Raw genomic sequence first — 23,058 nt, 5'->3', positions numbered from 1 at the left:
AGCAGTGATACACATCGTAAACCACATCTCCGATAGTTCCCTAAGGAGGAAAAAATAACAATTCGAAAATAAATAAAAAAGTGAAGTCCACAAGATACACTTCGCGCAAGCAGGGGATAGGAAAAGAGGATACAAATAGGATAAATGTACACATGTTCAATTTAAAAATTGTCGTTCCGCTAGATTTTCTCCTTTTCCGGGTCTTCCAGCATAAATGCTTCTCCTCCCGTACTCTCTCTCTCTCTCTCTCTCTCTCATTCGCATGCTTACTTTTCAGTACTAGCTATCTCTGTCTCTGGTTCAGTCCTTGTTGTTTGATAACGAGAGCGCTTGTCATTGTCAACAATGGTGCAAACATAAGGACCTGAGCAGTCGACCAAAGCCTCCACAAAAGATTGGCACTTGCACCGTGAGGGGGGAAAGCAAGTAGGGCAGGATAAATCCAACAATGGTCTTCGTTTGTGACAAATCCTTACAAGCAAGGACTTGATGATTTCGAGGGCAATGCGAGAAGGGATATTGTGTATCGTTCCATGCGTTCTTTCGTCTAACTTATAGGCAGGATCAGCTTATGCCAATCTCAGAGAGTAGTCCAGGAAGGATTCTGCACCCCGAAGGGAAACATTCATCCTTCCGGCTATCGTATAATCAGCAATCACTCTCGTCCTTTTGTCGACCGGAATGCAACGGAGTCAACGGACTGGAGCGAATCCATACCTCAGGTAACCATCAAGCAGCAACCGCTCCGATGATATGCCCCCATGCCAGAGCTTGTTTGTGTGGAAGAAAAGGACAAATTTCGAATGAGCCGGAAGGACGATTTTTCCCACCCACAGAAAGGAGGGAACTCTGTAGGGATGGGGCGAAATTTGGAGCATGCTCTTTGTTTTCGTTTCATACGGCCAGGGTTGTAATAAGGACAAGGAAATCGAAGAAAATTTTTTGAAGTTGTAATCGTATATTTTTGGTTCCATCATTATGAGCACAGTGTGCGCCGTGGAGATCGAGTAAGTACGAGAGAGAAAAAGAGAGTAACATGCGCTTTCCCCACCATATGCTCGAAAAAAGGCGGAGCTTATATAGTATTTTTTCCTCTTTGCTCTCCACTACGCTTGAATTTTGCCGGCAATGTGCCACTATTTTGTTCAATTTATCATAAAAAGGCGTGTCCTGATGCTATATACATGTTGTCTATTGGTTCGTTTCTGACGCCCCTTAGCCATTATCTTTAGCGTGCGAACCGGTTTCGGCAGCACTATCCCCTGATCGCATACAACCAGAGCGGGGACAAGTTTTTCGATATTGTAATTCAGTTACTGCTAAAACGTGAACAAGTGCGCATCGTTGCTACGCAGAGGAAGCGAGATTTTTCACCTGCTCGAATTTCGTCGTGCGCTCACACAGAACGGGATTGTTTTGATTTTTCCGCTCTCGAGGTTGACAGGCAGGAAAAGCGTCGCGCGTGTGTCATCGACGGCGGTGGAAAACCGTATCGATGAGGTGTGTGAGAGTCGGCCGCGGAGAGTGAAAGAGTGGGTGAAAAAAAATCGCAGTGAGCCATGAGTAAGTGAGTAAGGCGAATGCACACGAATGGTATTGCTCTTGTTCTTTTTTCCGTGTGTGCCGCTCAGTGGATTACTAGGATCGGGCTTGTGCAAACTGGAAACTCTCAGACACTCGCGGCTTTGGAAACCGAACCCAGTGAAAAGTTGTAGCTTACCGGGACGATATTTTCAGTTATTTACAGTTTTTGTTAGTTTTCTCGGAATTTACTTTTTCCGTTCGTTGTGTTTCACGTGCAGTGTAGTGTACATAGGACGCTAGAATTGTCTGCTTTTTGTTTTTCTCAGGATGAATGCAAAAATGAACAAGTAACACAATGTTGTAAGGACATAAAAGACAATTATTATTGATGTTGTAATAAAACATTTTCAATTCTGGACCGACATTGTTTTTTGTGTCTGAGATGGAAAACTGAAGTTTTCATGGTTGGTGCAAAATAAGTGTGTCCCGCAAGTGGAATCACATGCTGTGGTGATGGTGTTATGCTGATATCTTCTGAAGTAAACACCGAGATCACAGTGTTTAGTTAGTTTTTCGTAGCATAACAAAAGAACGACGGAACACATCTCATGAACAACATGTTGGCTCTTGCAAGAACACCTTTCAGCTCCTGCCTAACGTGGTGCTCTAGCAGTTGTTATAACGGAGCATAACAGAAGGGTCATTTTAGGTTGCAGTGCTATGCAATCGTCAAAGCATTTAGTGCATCCTATGTGAACGTTTGAGGATCATTTCAACTTCTATTTCCTTGTGTTGTTTTGTTCTTTTATTAAAAAAGAATAATAAGTGAATAATAATCATTTATCGGCTGTACAGCGCAATAATAAAGAAACCCGATCGCATCCGTGACAGTGTAGTGAAAATCACGGCAAAAATCGTTCCTAAATTGGTTCTTTTAATGGCCACGAGTACGTAACCGAAGTGTCTAGTGAAACATTCCGACTACAGGATCTTCAGCGCTACAGAAGGTGAAACCGGGAGTGTACACAATCGCTCTCTCCCTCTCACTCTCACAGGACGATTTCAGATAATATGGCCGCGTATGCTCAATTTGGTTACACATATCCGTCGGCAAGTCAGGTAGGTTAAAGCATGTACGGAGCAGGGAAGTTCTGTCAAATGGTTTCATGATCGAATCTGATGTTTGGATTTTTGTTTGAACACTGGTTTTGGTTAGTTAGTCCGTATTTGCGTGACATTTGTTTATGCATGATCGGATGTGATTTGTCTGGATTTAGAAAATGTTGTTTCTACATGCCATTTTGAGTGGATAGAACAAGATTATGTTTAGATTACTTGTGTTTGAAGTAAGGATGTTGACACAATCATGCCACTGATAATTTTTAGATATAGGCACTTACTATTGTTCTCACTTCACTCACATATCATTTTACTTGATTTTACCTATTACCAGTACCACGCTCAGTAATCACTGTAATGAAAAAAATCATTTTTTAACAACAAAATTTTGGTGATTTGATGTTCATAATAACATCAAGCTCATCTAAGTAATTACATTTTTCTCTGAACCGAATTTCGTGATAAAAACCTACATTCTCCTCACTCGGTTTTCATCGTGTAGGGGTACCTGTAATTACCAACGGCCATATATGAACTTATTATTTCATCGAAAGTAAACTTTTATTTTTAGTTGTCCTTGGCATCTTAGAGTTTAAGCTGTGTGCTTCTAGACTTATATAATTGAATAAAAAAATTATTTTAGTATGCATTATTCTAGTTTGTGCTTTGATTCCTTTTGGCCCAGAATCAATATTGGCAACACGTGTAGTTTGGGGCATGGTTAATGATTCGATTGTTATCCTTGATATTGAATTTATGGTCTAAACATTATTTTCAATTAAAAATTAAACTGATTTGTTGCTTTTTTCATGTACAATCTACCGATCGGTATGTTGTATGGAAATGTGTTTACTAAACCGAAATATCGATGATTTTTACTCTTATTTATAAGTATTATTATAATTTATAGAAATAATTATTTTTCAAGGTTTTCAATCCATAGTCTCGGATATTTATTTGTTGATGATTTTGCTATCCTAGCTTGTTGCGAATCACAGTATTTGGAACACATTTTCATGGTGAATTGGTTAGACATAGAATTGGCAACATTCATGACTGAAAAAAGAATAAAACTGGTATCGATGGCAGCACAATGCAACTAATAAACTTGTACATCTATGGCTCTCCAGTATATATTAATTTACGTTTAGTTTTACTTTAGGAGTATATTGAAAAATGAAGATCTGGGAAGTAACTTTATATTTCTTGTTCCAAATATGTACATGTAAATAGATTTTTATCTGTGTATGTTTATAATATGTTTCTAACAATAAGTTTCAATTTCGAATGTTCTTCTTTTTCATTTTTTATTGGCTATACGGTGAACATAAAACTATTTGATCGATGTTGTTATATTTAAAAATTCTAAAGATTTAGTATGGCGCATTTTTTACCAACGAAGTTTTTCCTAGACTTAAAAAGATTGACAAAAAAATTGGCCATCGTTTTCAGCTTATGATGTTGGGATAAAAATTTCCTGCGTGAGCACTTTTTATTTTATTATCGCAATGTATTAGTTTAATATTAGCAAACCGTTAAATATCTTATTTAACTAAGATTAGGTTTTTTCGTGATTCAGCATAACTTACAATACAAAAAGCCAAGAATCAGAAAATTAACATTATAATTTAAATAAATAAATAAAAAATCGTTTTTATGTCTCCTGAATTATTTGTAATGCATCTTATTGCTTTATGTACTAACTTAATGTATAGTTATAAGGTGTCAGTTTTTCTATCCTAGTTTACTATTTCGTTTATCAGCTAGTTCTAGCTTGTCAAATGCGCAACCTGTTTTCTCGCTAGAGATTACAACAAGAATAAATAACGCTCATTTACTACAATCTCCATTGAAAAATCTATTAAAAAATTCACACTGCGATTCATAACGCAGCAACAACATACACAGTGAGCCAAATCACGCCAGGAATAAATTTAACTACCATCACTCCAGCAACATATTTTATACTATTTATGGTATGTTGTTTGTTTGAAATGGACTTCGTCTTGATTCCCTGGAATCATATTCGAATGCTCGAATTATAGCTGTTAGTTGGAATGAAATATTGTTTTCTGATCATTTAGGGGTTATCCCGTTTGTGCTTAGGGCACATAACTGTTTGTTTTTTGAGTTAGTTGAAACAGAAGATTAATTAAAATTAGCTCGTCAAAACACGGATTCTTGTACATAATATAGAATTTGCAGACTTTTTTAAAGCAAATATTTAAAGGAAAACATGCATTTTTCAAGTAGTTTAGCAAAGACTGCTGTTAGTAAGTAAATTAGTAAGGGGACGAGTATAGCGTGATGGGTAAGTCGATGCCTTTCACACAGTCCACCTGGGCTTGAGCAGCTTGCAAAAAAATGCAGCTTATTATGATTTCGTTTTGTTCGAATGAAAAAAAAATCAAAATGAGAACTAACCAATCATAACTTTTGTTCGACAAATCAGAAAACTAATTGCACTTCAAAGCAATACTTCGTAATTCAAATATTGAGATATTTTTGGTCTGTGTTGTGTTATAGATGAAATTTCAGTAAATAATTAAAAATAATCGTGACTCACGATTCCATAGACCATCGAATTTCATCCGTATGCAACTTGCGGTTTCGAAATTCAGATATTTGAACCCGCAACCCAACCCGAAAACAGTGAATTCCCTAAAATCATTCAGTAGATCGGTTAATTCAGCAGATCTGTTTAATATTTCTTTTTTCGAACACTTTGACGTAGCAAGATAATAACGAAATCTTCAAAACTGGTCTGAAAATTGTACGCATTTTTAAAAACTTGTTAGTTGGTGGTGAATTTCTCTTTGACTACATCAATCGCCGATTTTTAATTCCGGAAACACCGGAAACAGTGTTCGGAAGACTCCGAAATTCAATTCAAGTAAAGATGTAATTTAGTAAGAAACCGTCTCGATTTAGGTTCTTTGTTTCATGAGTCTGGATACTCAATCCACTCAATACTTTAAATCCAAGCTTGTGAAAACTGCACTCTAAAAAAATTTGAATTTTACAGGTGACTTAATTCCTCATACGATGTAATTCATAAAGACCTAAGTTGTCAAATGACGGAAAATTTTATTTGTAATGACTTAATGTTAGAATAGCTTGAATTTTACTGGTTTCGACTGTAACTTGTATTCTGCTAGCAGGTGCGACTGTATGAATTTAAATGCTCCTTTTACCAGTCAAGCAGATGCATTCTTCTGTGGCTCAGTCGATTAACAGACGTACTTTGCGATCCAATGATTCTTGGTTCAAGTCGCGGCGGTTGCTATCAGTATTCTTTTTTATTTCAACGAATTTCATGCATGGAGTTTTAGACACAATATTAAATGTTCTTCGACGTAAATTTGCGTGAACTGCGACGCTCTATTTATGTGCATCTGTGCATCTAATAAGATGTAAAATAACAGGGTTTTTTTTAAGCCTTAGTGTATCTGGCAAAAATCGTCCACATTGTTGTAATTTTTTACCCTTGTCATTCGGAACCCGGAAGTCGAATTTGGATAAAATTCAACAATGAATTATGGGATCATGCGACCTTTCATTTGAATCTAAGTTCGTGAAAGTCAATTAAGCCATTTCTAAGAAAGCTAAGTACACATTTTGACACATACACACACATACAGCCAGATATTTTCTGATCTCGACAAATTCAGTCGAATGATATATGAAACTCGTCCTTTCGGTTTTTGGTTCAAAATGTTGTTTTCTGAGTGATTACAGTGATTACACTGGTAAAGTTTCAAATGAAGCGGAGCATTTTTCAAACGACACGTACATTATTGATGGTGGAAATATGGATTATTCAAGTCGAACATATGATTGGAAAATTCCATCCGTTTGAAACTAAATTAAATTGAATGGATGAAAATGTAACTCCGCTACGACGAGTTTCAGGCTGGAGTTTTTCTAGAATATTGTTAACATCATAACATTTTAACTTTCACGAAAATTACCATTTAATTCTGTCTTAAATTTTTTCCTCCAACTCTATTCCTTAATAAATATGTAGGCTTAATTTTCAAGTAAATATTAATTAACTAACTTCAATATCAAAAATAAGAAGTGCATTTTTAATATGAATTTAAAGCAGTCGTATTGAATACGACTGCTTTAAATTCATATCAAAAATGTAATTAAACACAAAACTTTATGGTATATCTAATATAATTTACTTTATACATAAGAATTCTAACATCATATAAATTACAAAAAGGATTAATGAAACCAAATAGGTACGACATATGGCTCATCACTAGTTTTATCCGCTGGTCGATAATGAATGATAGAAAAACGATTTCAATATGTCAGCACCTATATGAGTGTTTTTATAATTCAATGTCGTTTTCGCTTGAACCAAGGTAGTTTCATCTAACAAACACTTTTCATGAAGTTGTGTTGTGTTCGTACTCAGCAACGGGAGTGTGAGAAAAACCGATTGAAGAACTAGGTTTTAAACTAATTCGAATCTCAGTTTATTGAACGCAGTTATGGTGGAAATTGGGTTAGGTTTGGCATCAAGCAAAAACGACAAAAATATGAATTTTGTAGGTGACATAGTTCTACAAATGATACAATTTATAACTACTTGACTTTTCAATGAACGCAATATTCCACTCGTACAGAATTTTACAGGCTGCGAGTGTAATTTACATTCGGCTACCATGTGCCGCTGCAAGGATTTATTTGTATCAATTATTCATCAAGTAGGTATGGGCTTCTGTGGTTCAGTCGATTAACTGACATGCTTCGTGATCTGATGGTTCTCGGTACAAATCGCGCTGCTGCTATCGATCTTCTGCCTTTTGTTTGATTCGATTTCAAATCATCTAATTTTCGAATCACACAATTTTACATGCTCTCGAATATAGATTTGCATAAAATACGACGTTTCATTTATGAGCATCTTATTATTCACTCAAATTATCCTGCAAGAGAATGTTAAATTATTTATTGTTGTTGATTTCACAGTAAGTATTCTAAATTAAACATCAAAACAGACACAGTAGCTTGTTTTACCTTTCAAAGCTTGTGATATAAAATCCGAAAATGTGTCCAGTTGAAGCTCACAAACCGTGACATTTTTCTAATGTTTGTGATTTTTTTTTAAACTATTTTTCTCGGTTTATTTACACGAATAGTACGCAATGAAGCTTTTCGAAAATAGGGTTTTTTGAGCTTACTTTTGGTTTCTAGTTTCACGAAATTACAACGAAATGCATGTTATCCCTGTATAAAAAGTAAGCCTTATTTTATTTATATTCGTGAGTCGAGATATTACGATGTATAATTGGTTGTTCAGCCTATAATTACACTGTGCTAAATTAATGTGAACTTTATAGAACAATATCGTATGCAATTAATCATTTTTGATACTATCACTTGATTCCATACAGTTGATGTAAGAGTAAACCATACTCTACCCATTGATCTCCCATTATGAATTGAATATAGAAGTTCAATATACATTCATTTACCCTATTTCAACCATTGAATTTGCCAAGAATCGAAATTGTCATTAAGTGAATAGCCATTCTGCGAAACCTTTCAACATACCACGGGACAACGACGGAACAGAGAAAAAAATACAGCTGGCTAACCACCGAACTGTCAATATTGAATTGCAATTGCAACCGCGGCTTGGCCGGGTTGATGCGATTCCCAAAAAAAATACCTTTATTGTCTGAAGCATGGCGAAAAGGAGGCAAGCAAGTAAATAATTTGAAGATGGAAAGTCACACTTTTTCGCTCGCCTCCCCGGCAGGCGAGATCAACAGAAGTAGCAAAACACATTTAACATATTTATTTAAGGGCTCTGGAAGTTGGGCAACGTGCGCCATTTATGGAATCCGTGTTCTGCGATGACATCATGGGCCCCGGACTGAGTGGACGGCTGGCATCAGGTAACGGATGAACCAATTTATACTCAATGAACAACAGACTTGAACTGGCAGAAAAAAAAAGGATCCTATCTTATGTCATCGTGCGGTATTTGCTATGGCTATTAGGTTTGCCCAAGTGTAAGGGAAATAGGAAGAGGACAGATACCCGATAAAAAAAAGCAATTCACAGCTAGAGATTTTCGGTTGTTCCTTTTTTGTAGATCATTTTTCGTGTTTCGACGGTCTGTTGCTTCAAGTTCCAATATATCTCACGCCATCTCAATCTATCTCTCTTTTTCTTACATCTACCATACGCGAGTGGTCCAAGGCACCCCGTCGCTTGAGGACACCCAAACTCCGTCGCCAGACTATTTCTACACTCTGCACACGGTCGTCGTCTGTTGGTCGCACATATTTTTCGCATCATGTTACTCATCCCGTCGCCTTCGCTCTCGTTGCAGGCTTCTCACACATGCAACAATTTTTCGAGTCCAGAAATTTTTCAAGTATGAGACACTCATGAATGCGTTCTGAGTCTGCTCCCGTTTTTCGTCATTATTGGGATTATTTATTATGATTTGATTAGGCACTATGTAGTCGCTTTTCGAAATTGTTGGGTGCGAATCGGTACGATGAAGCTCACTGAAAAACTCCTTCGTGTCTTTCCATCGTGTTCGCAGTCACGTTACGAACATTCCGGTTCAAGCTGTCGCGTCTGCCAACTCCCGCAGTGCTTTGCGACTTTAGGTGCCGTTGCGTTTCGTTTAATATAAATATTTATCAATTTCAGTATTGATAAATTAATTGTAAATTAATTGTATTGATATATACGTGATTTGAATGAGTCTTTGATTAATCCTGTAGTGTTTTCATTTTAGAATTAGTACAATGAAGCGTGTACTTCTCATTACGATTCAAGAGATCTGCGGAAAAGTTTTTGGGAGCAAGTGTAGTTCAGAAATTAATATATAAAAAAGTCAGATTGCAATTTGATTAATAAAAATGGCTTGATAATTCAATGCGTAGGGCGCTGGTTTTACAAGATATTTGTAGTATTTTCTTAACGACAGTAGGGTCGTAGCACTTGCCGTGCAATCGTCCTGCACGCTAAGATTTGGCTATGAAGTCTGTTGAAACATAATGTCAAAATTTCGCTAATGGAATGCAATACCCCGATTTTGCATTCATATTAGGGCTATTGTACCATTAGGCATCTCATTAGTAGAGTCGCCATATTATTTTGCCGATCACTCGACTTTCATTCAAGGAATAGTGATAAAATCTGATACAAAATCTTTGCTTGGGCTCTAAGAAGCAATACCGCTGAAAAAATAGTTCGAAAATTGTTCAATATTGCTCTTCAGGAATCAGAATCGCCATATTCATCTCACCTTTTAGGCCAATCTATCGAACAGAGACAGCAGATTTCACTACAACTAATGGTTTTCGTATATGAGATGATTATTCCGTTACCCTATAGTTTGATGATTTTGAGAAATATTTATTAGAGCAGGGTCGGGAGCCTTTTAACTTTTAACTTTTTTTGCAAAATATTACTGTTCCTAAAGAGCAACACATATTTTTTTGTAAATTTTTACCTAACTTCATAAATGAAATTAAATTAGTATATAGAGCTTGCGGATTACTCCACTTTCAGCCAACAAATTGTGATAAAATTGAATACGACTTCGCTTCGGCTCCAAGAAGTCATGCCTCAGAAAAAATATTTCGACAATTGTGCTATACTGCTATTTTAGCTACGCGAAAACACGAAGTGAATGCACTTATTTTCATCTTACTCTTAAAGTCAATGTATCGAACCTATACAGCAGATGACTACTGGAGCTGAGATGAAAGAGAGACCGTCACCTCAATACATCGGAATGAAATTTTATATGTTTAGGACTGATGGAAATCATTTTCTTTTTTTATGAGCCACAAATGTTGAACTAAAATTCATCTGTAACTCGGAGATGATGAAACATCGACTTTTTCAAGGACCAACATTTTACAATGTAAATGTGCAACTCAGTTGACAGGCTTGTGGTGAGATGGTCAATATTCCTAACATTTAATTTAAGTTCAATTGCATCTTGAGCTCCATACGAAAATTGTGAGAAACAAGTTAATGGACAATGAATATTTTAAAAATAACCTAAATCTGCAGCTACATGATTTTTCCAAATCAACTTATGCGATTGTCTCAATTATTGTTGTGATATATAAAATTTACTATGCGAATTGATATTTTACAGGTACATTTGTATTATAGCGGTTAATTGGATTAAATTAAAATGTGTTTTTCTAGAACGTTTATTTTTCCTCGGCTTCGAAATATGTTACTTTATCTTACTTAGTCTTGAGGTGTTCTTTATATCTTTATTTAAAGCAGGAAAAGCCTTCTGGAGTCGATCTTTTCTAATATCTTTCTCAAAAAGATATAAAATCTCACCGTCTTTCATACCAACCGATTCATAATATCCAAATGATGTCTGAAATACTTATAAAGAAGAGTGGTCTTAAACCGCCATAGTAAGGATAATACATTCGAAATAATAATAAACAGTTTATTTTTTAATTTTTGGAGTTAAATCACCATGGAAAAACTTTTGACTATGACTCTAGATCATTCGGAGTGGATTTCCGGTCGCTTAGCTGCATATATAAAAACAGTAGAGTTTTTGTATCCTTGAAAATAGTAGTCCTAAGTCACCACCTCAATAGTCCTTAGTTGCTCCCAGTTTTTTTACACTTGATTTGAAGAAAATAATAAGTTGAGTAGGTTTGGGTATGAAGGAAATACACGCATTGACACTATTTTTACTCGATAACAATAACCATATGCCCTCGGTCTTGAAAGCACTTCATGAGACCCAGCGAGCAAAAGAACAAAACGTCACTCAGTTAGTTAGGGGTCATCGCACACAAATAAATCTTGCCCAGGCCCATGAATACGTAAAAGTGGTGCTGTATGATAATGAATCTTTATTAATTAAATTTTACTAATTATACTCTTTTTGTACTTCTCAATCCACCTAGTGTTTTGATAAAGCCTTCCTTTTATCCTTCAAATAGTCTCAATAAAACATTTATAGGATTTTATTCTCGGCCATTAGTATTTTGAGCTTCTCAAAGCTTTTAAAGGACTGTAAGTTTTTCGAAATTGATTTTGTCATCTTGAAGTGAGTTTTTGAAACACAAGGGAGTAACACGTAATAGATACTAAACGCATCGATAGAATGCAACAATTCAGTACATATTTATGCTTATGATCCACGCGTCTTGCAAGGGTGACCTCTCGACTTTACACTCTCCTTATCACTGGCTAGTAGCAAGACGCTCTTGCTTGACAAAATCCACTGATTAGCGGACCCAAACTTGTGATAGGTAATGTATGTGTTAAATCAAATGTAACAATGAGTATTTTTGATGTTCCATTATGTCGCTCTAAAAAGATGTAAATTTACACAATTTGGTATGAAAACCTGAGATATTTCTGTACACAGGCACCTACTGAAATTGATAACGGAAACAAAAACAAGTTTGATGAAATATTATAGGGCTGTTGATCCTGAAGATTACACTGTGAGATAGTGGTTTTAAGAGTTTCGTTTTCGTTTCCACTGCCGCTGATAGTGTCAAAACTACATAAAATAGAGGTTAACAGCGGGTAAAATAAATGACAATTATTATGATACATTAAATTATACTGGATGATCGGAAAGATTCTACAGATGAGAAAGATATTCTGCCAGTGGATCTCGCACATACCCATTTAGGAATAAAAAAGACGAACGCAAGCGCTCTTCGAATACATGTTTGGCTAAATCCATTATTATACATCGGAGGAAAGAATGATTACCTGACAATGGAGTGAAGTCGAAGGCTCAATGTAGAGGTGGGAATTAGCCCATTTTGCGCATGAAAATGTTAATCAAAATTTCCGATTGTGAATCAAAAATTCGAACACCGTGAATTAAAAAATGGGTAACAGAACTAAAATTGAGATTATGTTTTAAATTGTGGGAAATGAAATTGAAGACCTTTTAAAATTCTGAAAATAACCAAAATATATCTTATCAAAACTCATTCATTTCAAAACTCATTATAATATCTTCAAATAATATGTGATATGAAAAGATAATACTGACTATTTTTATTTACTGTGAATCAAAAAATTTGCTTATTTCCACCCCTGGCTCAGTGGGTAGAAAAGATCCTTGCTCACCTGATACCAAACCTCAAATCATCTCTGAGAAATTGATGTGAATTTCATTGTGGAATTTTAGACCACTATTTCCGAAACCTGAAACCGAAACCAAAATAACCAAAGGAAGTTCGTATGGCCATCAACTAATATGACCTACATATTTATAAGATGTTTTTCGTGCTCCACGAATCGGAGTAAGGGAACTTTCTTGGACCACCTCTTGAAAACTATCGCAAAATCATCAAGTCTTGTGCGTTATTGTACTCTACAAACGGACGTTAAGAAATGTAATACTAATTTTATTTAAATACTCAATAATGACACTTCCGGCTGAAAAATTCTCACTATTAAAAACGTGAGCATCAATCTCGATGGCTAGCTTTGCCTGCACTAGTAAGCAGTATTCTTGAATACAAAGTTACAGTTTGAGCTCATGTTCACATCGGCCTTGGCTGAATCGTCTTCAATTGCCACGTTACGAGTATCACTGTGCTCTCATCAACCAATCGAAACCTGCAAAAAGGCGAGTACTCCTTCAACTCTATTAGAAGTCAACGAAGAATCATAAACTTGTATATTTGTTTGAGATTTTTAGCAGTCAAAATTCTGTATTTCTGGAACCAGAAGCCGGATTCTGATGAAACCTTTTATTTGAATCCTTTTCATCATTTGTGAAAGTTGGCCAAACCATCTTAGGTAAATTTATGTGCGTTCTGTTTTGGATTTTTTGGTCGTTACTTCCGGAACCGGAAAGCCGGAAACCGATAATGTCAAGTTGGTATAAAACCAACTAACAAGACCTTGAAATTGAAACAGTTGTAAACCAAGTGAAGAAGAATTTTCTGTTTTTATTGCATCGTTACTTCTAATGTAGATTAGAATTTTTGTCCCTGTATTTCTGGACTCTGGATTGAATCTCGATTGAATTAAGTGTTATACGGTATTATAACACGGATATTAAGCCAAGAAATATATGAGAAATTCGTGTGAGTTCCATTCCGTTGTTTTTGACTACTTTTTCTGGTGATTCCGGAACTGGTGAAGTCAACTGGTCCCTCCAGAAATGAAGTCTTGGGTACAGGCCTGGCTGTACCTGTTTAACAAAAAAAAAAAAAAAAATATTCCTATAACTCAAATGATAAGGAATCTCGGAAAGGAGAAGGAAAGAGGTTCTTTGTATCCTTAGTTGGCTCTAGCAATGCACAGTGGTCCGAAACAGGAAATTAGCGTGACAAAAATATTTTCACTATTAAATAATAGTTTTTTGTAGTTGGTGTCTTCACAAAAGTTGTTTGTAATCAAATGGCGCTCCTTTTGATGAAAAATGTTGCTAGGGTGGTCCTCATTTAGATTGAAATTTGAAATCTAACTTTCTTAATTGAACTGAAAAATGATTTTGTTGTACAATAAAGTTGTGAGAAACTTTATTTTGAGCAGCTTTGCTGCTTTTCATTTGATCGAGTTACATCAATTTTCTCGAGTAATAATTGGATGGCTCCTGAAAAATCACTTTTTTTGTTCTAACGTTTTTGTGAAACGTCACGCTAATTTCCCGCAAAACAGACAGCGATTCCCGATCAATGAGTTGCCATTGATCCTTGTAAGCTGACCGAACGAAAGCGGCGTATTCGAATCTACCAGAAATGTATGTTGTTGAAATATTTAGTGTCCCGGATTGGCGGTTCAATGCATAGGACGCTGGTCTTACATGTCATATGTTCGAGTCCCGTCCTGGAAGGATTTTTAGTGTCAGTAGGATCCATAGTACTAGCTATGCAATGATTCTGTACACTAAGAATCGGCTGCGAAGTCTGTTGAAACAGAAAGGCCAAATTCCACGAAAGGAATGTAATGCCAAGACTTTGCTTTTTTGAAATATTTAGTGATCCGAAAAGTGAAGCCTAAAAGTTTGAATTCTTGAAATCAAGTTTTTACTCAAGAATAACTCCTAAGTCCGTCAAAGAGTATTCTCGTTCAGAATCATTTTGCGATAGATAAAGTCATATCTGATTATGAGATGTCTGCGAGAGAAAGATAAAACGGAATATTAAGAGTCGATTCGTTCCATGCTGTTGGTGTGACACCATTTGACAAATAAGTCCAACAGTACTGATAAAAAATATGCATCTTCTTGTTTCCTTATCTGATGAAATATTCTATTGAAGTCATCAGTAAATCATAGTTAGCAACATTTCACTGAGAATACTACGGTCAAGTTTATAAAATTAAGTAATTGTGATTTGATGGTGTATTCTATCAAATGCCACTGAGAAATCTGTCCCGATGTCGTCAACCAGAAGATGCGATGGTAGTGATTGGATGATAAATGGTGTATAAGATACTAAATATGGGCATGTTTATCGTTAAGGCATCCCGATCAACAAAGCATAACAGGATTCTATCAAAATTATTGGTGATCCTAATATTTATATCTCATTATGTTATAAATTTTATTCCACATCAGAAGCAAACATTCAGATTTTATTAAGATTATAGCAAGTCCAGATATTATATTAAGGGCCGTTATATTTCTGGTAAAACTATACTAGAGAATTAAAAAAAAAAGAGTTCAAACACTTTTGTCGATCATGTTTTTGACTTTCAACCGGAAAAATGATATGCTTAAATAAAGAGCAGTAACAAACATTTTTTCCAGTTTCACATACCTGAAGATGCTTTTGAAAACAATAATTTGATATTTGATTTTGAAATGACAGCCTAAATTTTAAATTTGAGAACGTTCCTAAATAATTCCTGCTTAAATCGTGTAAAGTTTTTATTCAAATATTAATTTTAAACTATTAAATAAATATTTTTCAAGATGATTTTGCGCTTTTAAACTCGACTAAAACATATTTAAAATAGGGATATAGCGTACGACTCAGTTAATTGAATATGCTATGTTTCCTAAGAGATGATTTTCACAAACTTGGAGTAAAATAAATGCTTAAATTCTTCAATTTTATCGGTTGCGGATTTTTGTTTCCGAAAAGTGATGCTACAATAAACGGAAAACAAAATCTAAACTGGGCTCAGAAACAAAATCTAAACTCAGCTCAAAACTTTCTCGATTTATAGGTCTTTTAGTTGCAGATTGAAAATAGCGACTTAAGTTTAACGGATTCCGAATGTACTGAAAATAGAGAAAAAAATCTCGAAAAGTTCGTATACATTTATGTTTAGTTCTTGCTGTACTTTATACTAACAGTTCGGCTGAAAAGTTCGTATCGTTAAATAGAAACACACATTTTTTTGCCAAAATTCGTTTTTTTCCTCTTTTGGACGTCCACTGCGTTCATCGTCTTCGGTGCTCATATGACCATTACGAAATTTTGAAAACCACTTACGAATTGTTACTTCGCCCGGTGCAGAGTCTGGATAACACTCATCAACCCATTTTTTGGTATCGGCGGCACTTTTTTTCATCAAAAAGTAGTGTTTCATCAACACACGAAATTCCTTTTTTTCCATTTTTTTCACAATAACAAAAGTAGCTTCACTCAAAATGCAATATCTCACAAACTAATAATCAGACAGCTGTCAAATTTATACACGTATCTTTTGAAGGTTGGTACTAACTGAAAATGGTATGGATTTAATTCTAGTGGCGCCCTCTCATAGAAACGATACGAACTTTTCAGCCGATCTGTTATGTTGATCTGATGATTTTTTACGTAGTTCTAAATAAAAAACTTTGTTAATACTACATTGAAAAATGTTCTTTAGTGGTGCTGATGATACCATCATGGCCTAAAGCAAACTAAAGTAATATCGAATAACTTTTTTCACTTTGGATTAAAAATCAGTAAAATCGAAACGACTTGGTTAGGTCATCAATTAATATGATCTACGATTTGCAGATATCGAATTTTGCCCGTTGTCATCTATATCATTGCATGAACATTTTTCATTCATGAATCAGACAAAAATGATTTAATGCACCATAATAACTTCGATTTGAAAAGTTCAATCTATCCATATCTGATAAATTTATGATAGTCGTATTTCGTAGTATATTGATTACTTCCAATCCGGAACCATCAGCTGGAATTCGAAATTTGAATGTAGAGTTTAAAGCGACCGACCCGCATTATGAGACTTTCCATTAGAATCATTTTTCTGTGAGTCAATCTAGGTAGATATCAAACAATCAAACTGGAATAAAAGTTCAATTTTGACATTACTGTCGAGTCTTCTGGCTGCAGATATCGCAAACTAATATGACTAATAGGCAGTGGGTTGATCATCAATCATAAAAACTTGCTATTCGAATCGATGTAATATACACTTCTGATTTTTCACTGACTTTCAAACGAATTTTTATTCTAATCCAAATTTACGAAAATCGATTCAGCCATCTCCGGGAAAATTAAGTGCACATTTTGAACAAATATACCCGCCAATCGACATACATACACGTACAGACAATTCACTACTTCAATTGAACGAGCGAACTGATTCGAATTGAATGTCGGCCCTCTTGGTACAAAGAAGAAAAAACTGAAAAACTATCATTCATTAGTTAATTTACTCAGATTCTATAAGATAGTTCTGTTTCACTGAATTTAATCATTTCCGTTCATTTACTACTATTCTTCAGTACCAGAAAAAAGCTTGCTCATAGTTCTAAAATAGCCCCTTTGTCATTTCTATGCCGGTTTGAAGGAAACGACGAAAGAGGTGGAGAGCGATAGATTATTTTTGTAGCAATATGGCCTTACACTAGTTATTATATGATGCCAATGTATCCTCCCAACCTCAGTTGGTTCTCATGCCCCGATGCAATCGTAGCGTATGTTGGCAACTCAAACCTTCCCGGTTCGAAACCAGTCGCTTAACTGTTCATGTTTTTTTTATCGCAAATCAAATCGCCTAAAGGTATGCAATTTCATCTTACTTCGTGAAATCTATTTTTAGATTTGCACGAAAAAGCCTTTCCCCTCAAAAAATGGGTAATAACAGCTGAAAAGTCGTGCTAAATTTTTAACAAATTTAGATATAATATTGATATTTACATATCAAGGTTTGTAACAATTTGGTATCACCTAGGTTAAACTGAGTTATAATTTTTGTTATTTTAACTATTAACGAGGCCAAGATTGTGACTAATTTAGATAGAAAAAACGAAACAACCCCAGATACAATTGTGTTATCCCTTGTTGATCGGGATAATATTGAATACAATTTTCCCGTGAGGAAAAAAATAATTGCGGTACATTTAGTAGGAGGTTAGTAGCTTCGATTGAGCATCGATTTGATTTCCTGAGAATGTAACAATAGTGCAGAAACGCTCAAATTATTTAAAATTGTTCACATATTCTAACATGTAGGGGAGACTGGGGCGAAAATCACTTTTCTTTACTTTTAGTTTTGCGCAAAATATAGTGCGAAAAATAATATTTTCACTCGGAATGTTATATACTGTTCGTATGATACAACCTTCAGTTACAAAACGCATTTGGTTTGCGGTACATATCTTCACATTTTGACGCAGGAAGCAATCAGAAATGACAAAATATTGTGTGCAATATAAATTTATCTTGAAATTACTGATTTCAGTAAATAAATATTGAAAATGATGAGAAAAAAGGCAGGTGGGTAGTGTCAGAGACATAACTGGATGTAGTGAATACGAAAACAACTGACATGTTCCTTAACACTTCCGAATATCAATTAGTTGATCAATTGTATGAATTATGCAAGCCTTTTTCACATTTTTCGCAAAAACAAAGAAGTCTTCACTTGATCTCGATTACTGTGAATTTCACACAGCGAAAACTGCACAAATCTAATCAAACTGTTCTAGATTTGCACTAAACTGAGGATATTTACCTTCGATTTGCGAGCAAGAAATCCTAATAGTTCTTTAGAAAACTTTTAGAGCCATTAGAACGGCTGATTTTGTGTGATGCTCTCCATCGTTGTCCTCTTTTCGTTGTTTTTTCATCAATGCAAGCAACTGTTAGCTTTGCAAACGACACACAATAAATCTGCTAGCAGTGGCGATAGAATCCAAACGGATCCAATTTTTGTTAAGAGGTTTCTTTTTATGTGATTTCGTTTGAAGGTTTTTTACTATTGGGCGGTCCTAACGGCTATAAAAATAGCCGCATACAGTATTTTAATGACGATTATTTCATTTCGGATTAGCATTTCATTGAAAGAAGGATTCATTCCTGCCTTTCAGAAGGACCAAATTGTGGAACTCACTACGATATTAAACACTGTTAGGAACATTTTTTGGCGAACGATTTGCTGTACAGCAGCAGATATTTTGTTCTCTTCCTCAGAACGCGTTCTGATTGGCTGGTGTTGACATGGTTCAAATGAGACAGGTTTTTCAATAGTGTACTATTCAAATACTTCAATGCTTTTGCTATACACGTTTAAGTTGAAAAATTTTGATTCTATTGGTAGTTAGATTATATTAATCCTTTCACAGATCACTGAGCTATGAGCTTTAAAAATACGAGAAAAGCAAACGCGCCTTATGAATTATCCTCTTTGATACTCGTTTATAGGAAACATTTCAGAAAAGTTTAATATTGAACTATTTGAGATTATGTCACACAACTGAAAATTTTATCATAAAATTGTGATCATATTTCCGATGGCATGTAGCAAAAATTATGTTGATTCGTTAGATACAACAAGAGACATTCACGATCGAAAACTTATCACTCTCTCAGAGGGTAAATTTTGAAAAGGCACCCCATAGTAAAGTAAGTCGTATTCACGACAAAATTATATGTTAAATAAATGTCAATTGTTTTTTGAGTAAGACCAAAATTTAAATGAACAAAAAACATTTTACCCACAATCTGATCCACTGTCTAGCTCAGGGAAGCAATTCACGCATGTGAAAATGCTGTCGTTTTAGCGCACAATCTACGTTAGCTCTGTTGGAGCATTCAATGCAAACTTTGTAGCGCTGATTATTGAGTATTTTGTACCAATAAACGTAGAACTCGTCCAAATCATTCGATGGTTCGGAATCTTTGCACATCTTTGTGCTGCTGAGCCCAAATTTGTTTAGATACGTTTAGAAACATTTTTTATCCCATGACCATTTTCGCCCCGGTATCCCCTTTTGTATTATTCAATCAAAATCCTGACCGAATGCTTAAATTCTGGACTGGTAAAAGCGATAAAGACCAGTAGAATATTTTCATCCGTGATTTGGTTTTGTCCAAGTACATTGCAAAAACACATGTAATTCTAAAAAAAATAACAGCACCGAAAACGTAAGAAAATTCTGTGTTATGGCGTTGTAAAACATTATCAATTAAATATAGGGTTGTGTCAAATCGTAAAAGACAATTCAAAAAATATGTCAAGAGCAAAAGTTCCAGTGAATTTCGAACTTAAATTGTTCGAGCTTATTGTTTTGGGTGTACTATTATTTGTAACTGGATCAATGGACTTACCACACACGGTATGGGTTTTGAAGAGTATCTTCGCCAAACTCATTTCACAGTTTTTTTTCTTTGCAAATTGAAATACCGGTATCGTTCGTCAGGTACAGCTAACAGATTTCCGGGCGGGCGAGTTGTCTTGGAATTCATCAGACAGTCCCTTGTGCTGTAAGCATCTGCTATATCCTTCTACACCACATCAAACCTCGACGTCAGATGGGATTTCGGCTCCACCGAGTTGATGTACAGCAGTAAAAAGCTCGAAGTAAATTCAATTAGAACATATTTCTGATATGTCACATTTTTAATTCTCCGCGGTGCACTGAGAGAGCATCTTTATTCCCCGGGCCTGGTCTGTGGATGCTGACGGATCTCGAGTTTGCGCCTTCCACTCAGTTCGCATGGCTCATTTCATCTTAAATTATAATTAATTAATGAGATTTTTTGTTTCTCGCCTGTTGGTTCCACCACCACCGCACCCAGATAGAATGGGCGACAACACATTCGAAAATGGTACGCATTACCGTGTCTGTTTGTGCTATGCCGTGTTGTACTGTAAGGGAAGAATGGCCACATATGATACAATGATGTTGGTCTTGCCACTTGCAATGGGCCTGATGATGATGATGTTACGCGCCAAGATTCCCGGCTTGACGAGTCGTTCATGGTTGTCATCATCGCCTAAGTAAGTCAGAAATTGGGTGCAAAGATGTGTGACGCGAATAATTTCACAGTTTCAAGACAGCCTGGTCTTTTTTTTTCGTTTCGTCCAAGCCAGTTACTGTTTGTCGGTAGATGCTACCATCTACGGATACCCTCGAGTAGGATGCGGACAATTTCTGGTGAGAAGCCCCATGACAGAAGGTAAACGAAGGTGATGTGGGAATTAGACAAACAAGCTGCCGAAATTGAACCGGAGTTTCGATGAAGGATTTGGAATGGGTATAACGGAACTGGCAAGGTGAGCGAACGTTCCCCCGGGAAACGGTCTTTGACGCAGTGGGTTACTGGTACGAGCATTGCGCATTGGTTGTTTGAAAATAACAGCACTGAGTGAGAATCGAGAAACGGTAAGATTTTGGGATATATTTACTATGAATCTGTGCGATAAAGAATAAAGACTAAAGACTAAAGACTAAAGACTAAAGACTAAAGACTAAAGACTAAAGACTAAAGACTAAAGACTAAAGACTAAAGACTAAAGACTAAAGACTAAAGACTAAAGACTAAAGACTAAAGACTAAAGACTAAAGACTAAAGACTAAAGACTAAAGACTAAAGACTAAAGACTAAAGACTAAAGACTAAAGACTAAAGACTAAAGACTAAAGACTAAAGACTAAAGACTAAAGACTAAAGACTAAAGACTAAAGACTAAAGACTAAAGACTAAAGACTAAAGACTAAAGACTAAAGACTAAAGACTAAAGACTAAAGACTAAAGACTAAAGACTAAAGACTAAAGACTAAAGACTAAAGACTAAAGACTAAAGACTAAAGACTAAAGACTAAAGACTAAAGACTAAAGACTAAAGACTAAAGACTAAAGACTAAAGACTAAAGACTAAAGACTAAAGACTAAAGACTAAAGACTAAAGACTAAAGACTAAAGACTAAAGACTAAAGACTAAAGACTAAAGACTAAAGACTAAAGACTAAAGACTAAAGACTAAAGACTAAAGACTAAAGACTAAAGACTAAAGACTAAAGACTAAAGACTAAAGACTAAAGACTAAAGACTAAAGACTAAAGACTAAAGACTAAAGACTAAAGACTAAAGACTAAAGACTAAAGACTAAAGACTAAAGACTAAAGACTAAAGACTAAAGACTAAAGACTAAAGACTAAAGACTAAAGACTAAAGACTAAAGACTAAAGACTAAAGACTAAAGACTAAAGACTAAAGACTAAAGACTAAAGACTAAAGACTAAAGACTAAAGACTAAAGACTAAAGACTAAAGACTAAAGACTAAAGACTAAAGACTAAAGACTAAAGACTAAAGACTAAAGACTAAAGACTAAAGACTAAAGACTAAAGACTAAAGACTAAAGACTAAAGACTAAAGACTAAAGACTAAAGACTAAAGACTAAAGACTAAAGACTAAAGACTAAAGACTAAAGACTAAAGACTAAAGACTAAAGACTAAAGACTAAAGACTAAAGACTAAAGACTAAAGACTAAAGACTAAAGACTAAAGACTAAAGACTAAAGACTAAAGACTAAAGACTAAAGACTAAAGACTAAAGACTAAAGACTAAAGACTAAAGACTAAAGACTAAAGACTAAAGACTAAAGACTAAAGACTAAAGACTAAAGACTAAAGACTAAAGTCTAAAGACTAAAGACTAAAGACTAAAGACTGAAGACTAAAGACTAAAGACTAAAGACTAAAGACTAAAGACTAAAGACTAAAGACTAAAGACTAAAGACTAAAGACTAAAGACTAAAGACTAAAGACTAAAGACTAAAGACTAAAGACTAAAGACTAAAGACTAAAGACTAAAGACTAAAGACTAAAGACTAAAGACTAAAGACTAAAGACTAAAGACTAAAGACTAAAGACTAAAGACTAAAGACTAAAGACTAAAGACTAAAGACTAAAGACTAAAGACTAAAGACTAAAGACTAAAGACTAAAGACTAAAGACTAAAGACTAAAGACTAAAGACTAAAGACTAAAGACTAAAGACTAAAGACTAAAGACTCAATGAAAACCCAAATGGTTTATATGTGTAGCAAGCAGAAAGCATATTCGCTAATTGGTATTCGAACGAATGGCGAAAAACTGATAAAAAAAGTCTTAAATTATCCGATCGACTGCTGGAAAAGTTCTTCGGGTGAACAATAAATACTGTCCGCTTCTAATGCTTCGACAGGAAAAAGAAACAAAATG

The 23,058-nt window shown here is 35.2% G+C and overlaps 1 protein-coding gene across 4 annotated transcripts in view; it reads left to right on the top strand.

Annotated features, from left to right (window-relative positions):
* Positions 1 to 23,058, top strand: part of LOC131434772 (homeobox protein araucan-like) — a 179,626-nt gene that overhangs the window by 91,081 nt on the left and 65,487 nt on the right. Inside the window, exons 1-2 of one of the 4 annotated variants that reach the window (XM_058601866.1) lie at positions 1,331 to 1,563; positions 1,851 to 2,643. The exons of 1 other annotated variant lie outside the window; for it this stretch is intronic. In XM_058601866.1, the coding sequence (XP_058457849.1) occupies positions 2,596 to 2,643 (48 nt within the window). In that variant the 5' untranslated portion in view covers positions 1,331 to 1,563; positions 1,851 to 2,595. Of the gene's footprint in view, positions 1 to 1,330; positions 2,644 to 23,058 lie in introns of those variants that run through there. 2 more of the 4 variants (XM_058601865.1, XM_058601864.1) reach the window with 2 other exon arrangements.

Source organism: Malaya genurostris, chromosome 3 (genome assembly GCF_030247185.1).
Source record: "Malaya genurostris strain Urasoe2022 chromosome 3, Malgen_1.1, whole genome shotgun sequence".
Classification (NCBI taxonomy): domain Eukaryota; kingdom Metazoa; phylum Arthropoda; class Insecta; order Diptera; family Culicidae; genus Malaya; species Malaya genurostris.
Note: the sequence above shows the minus strand (reverse complement) of the source record. Positions and strands in the feature narration are given on the sequence as shown.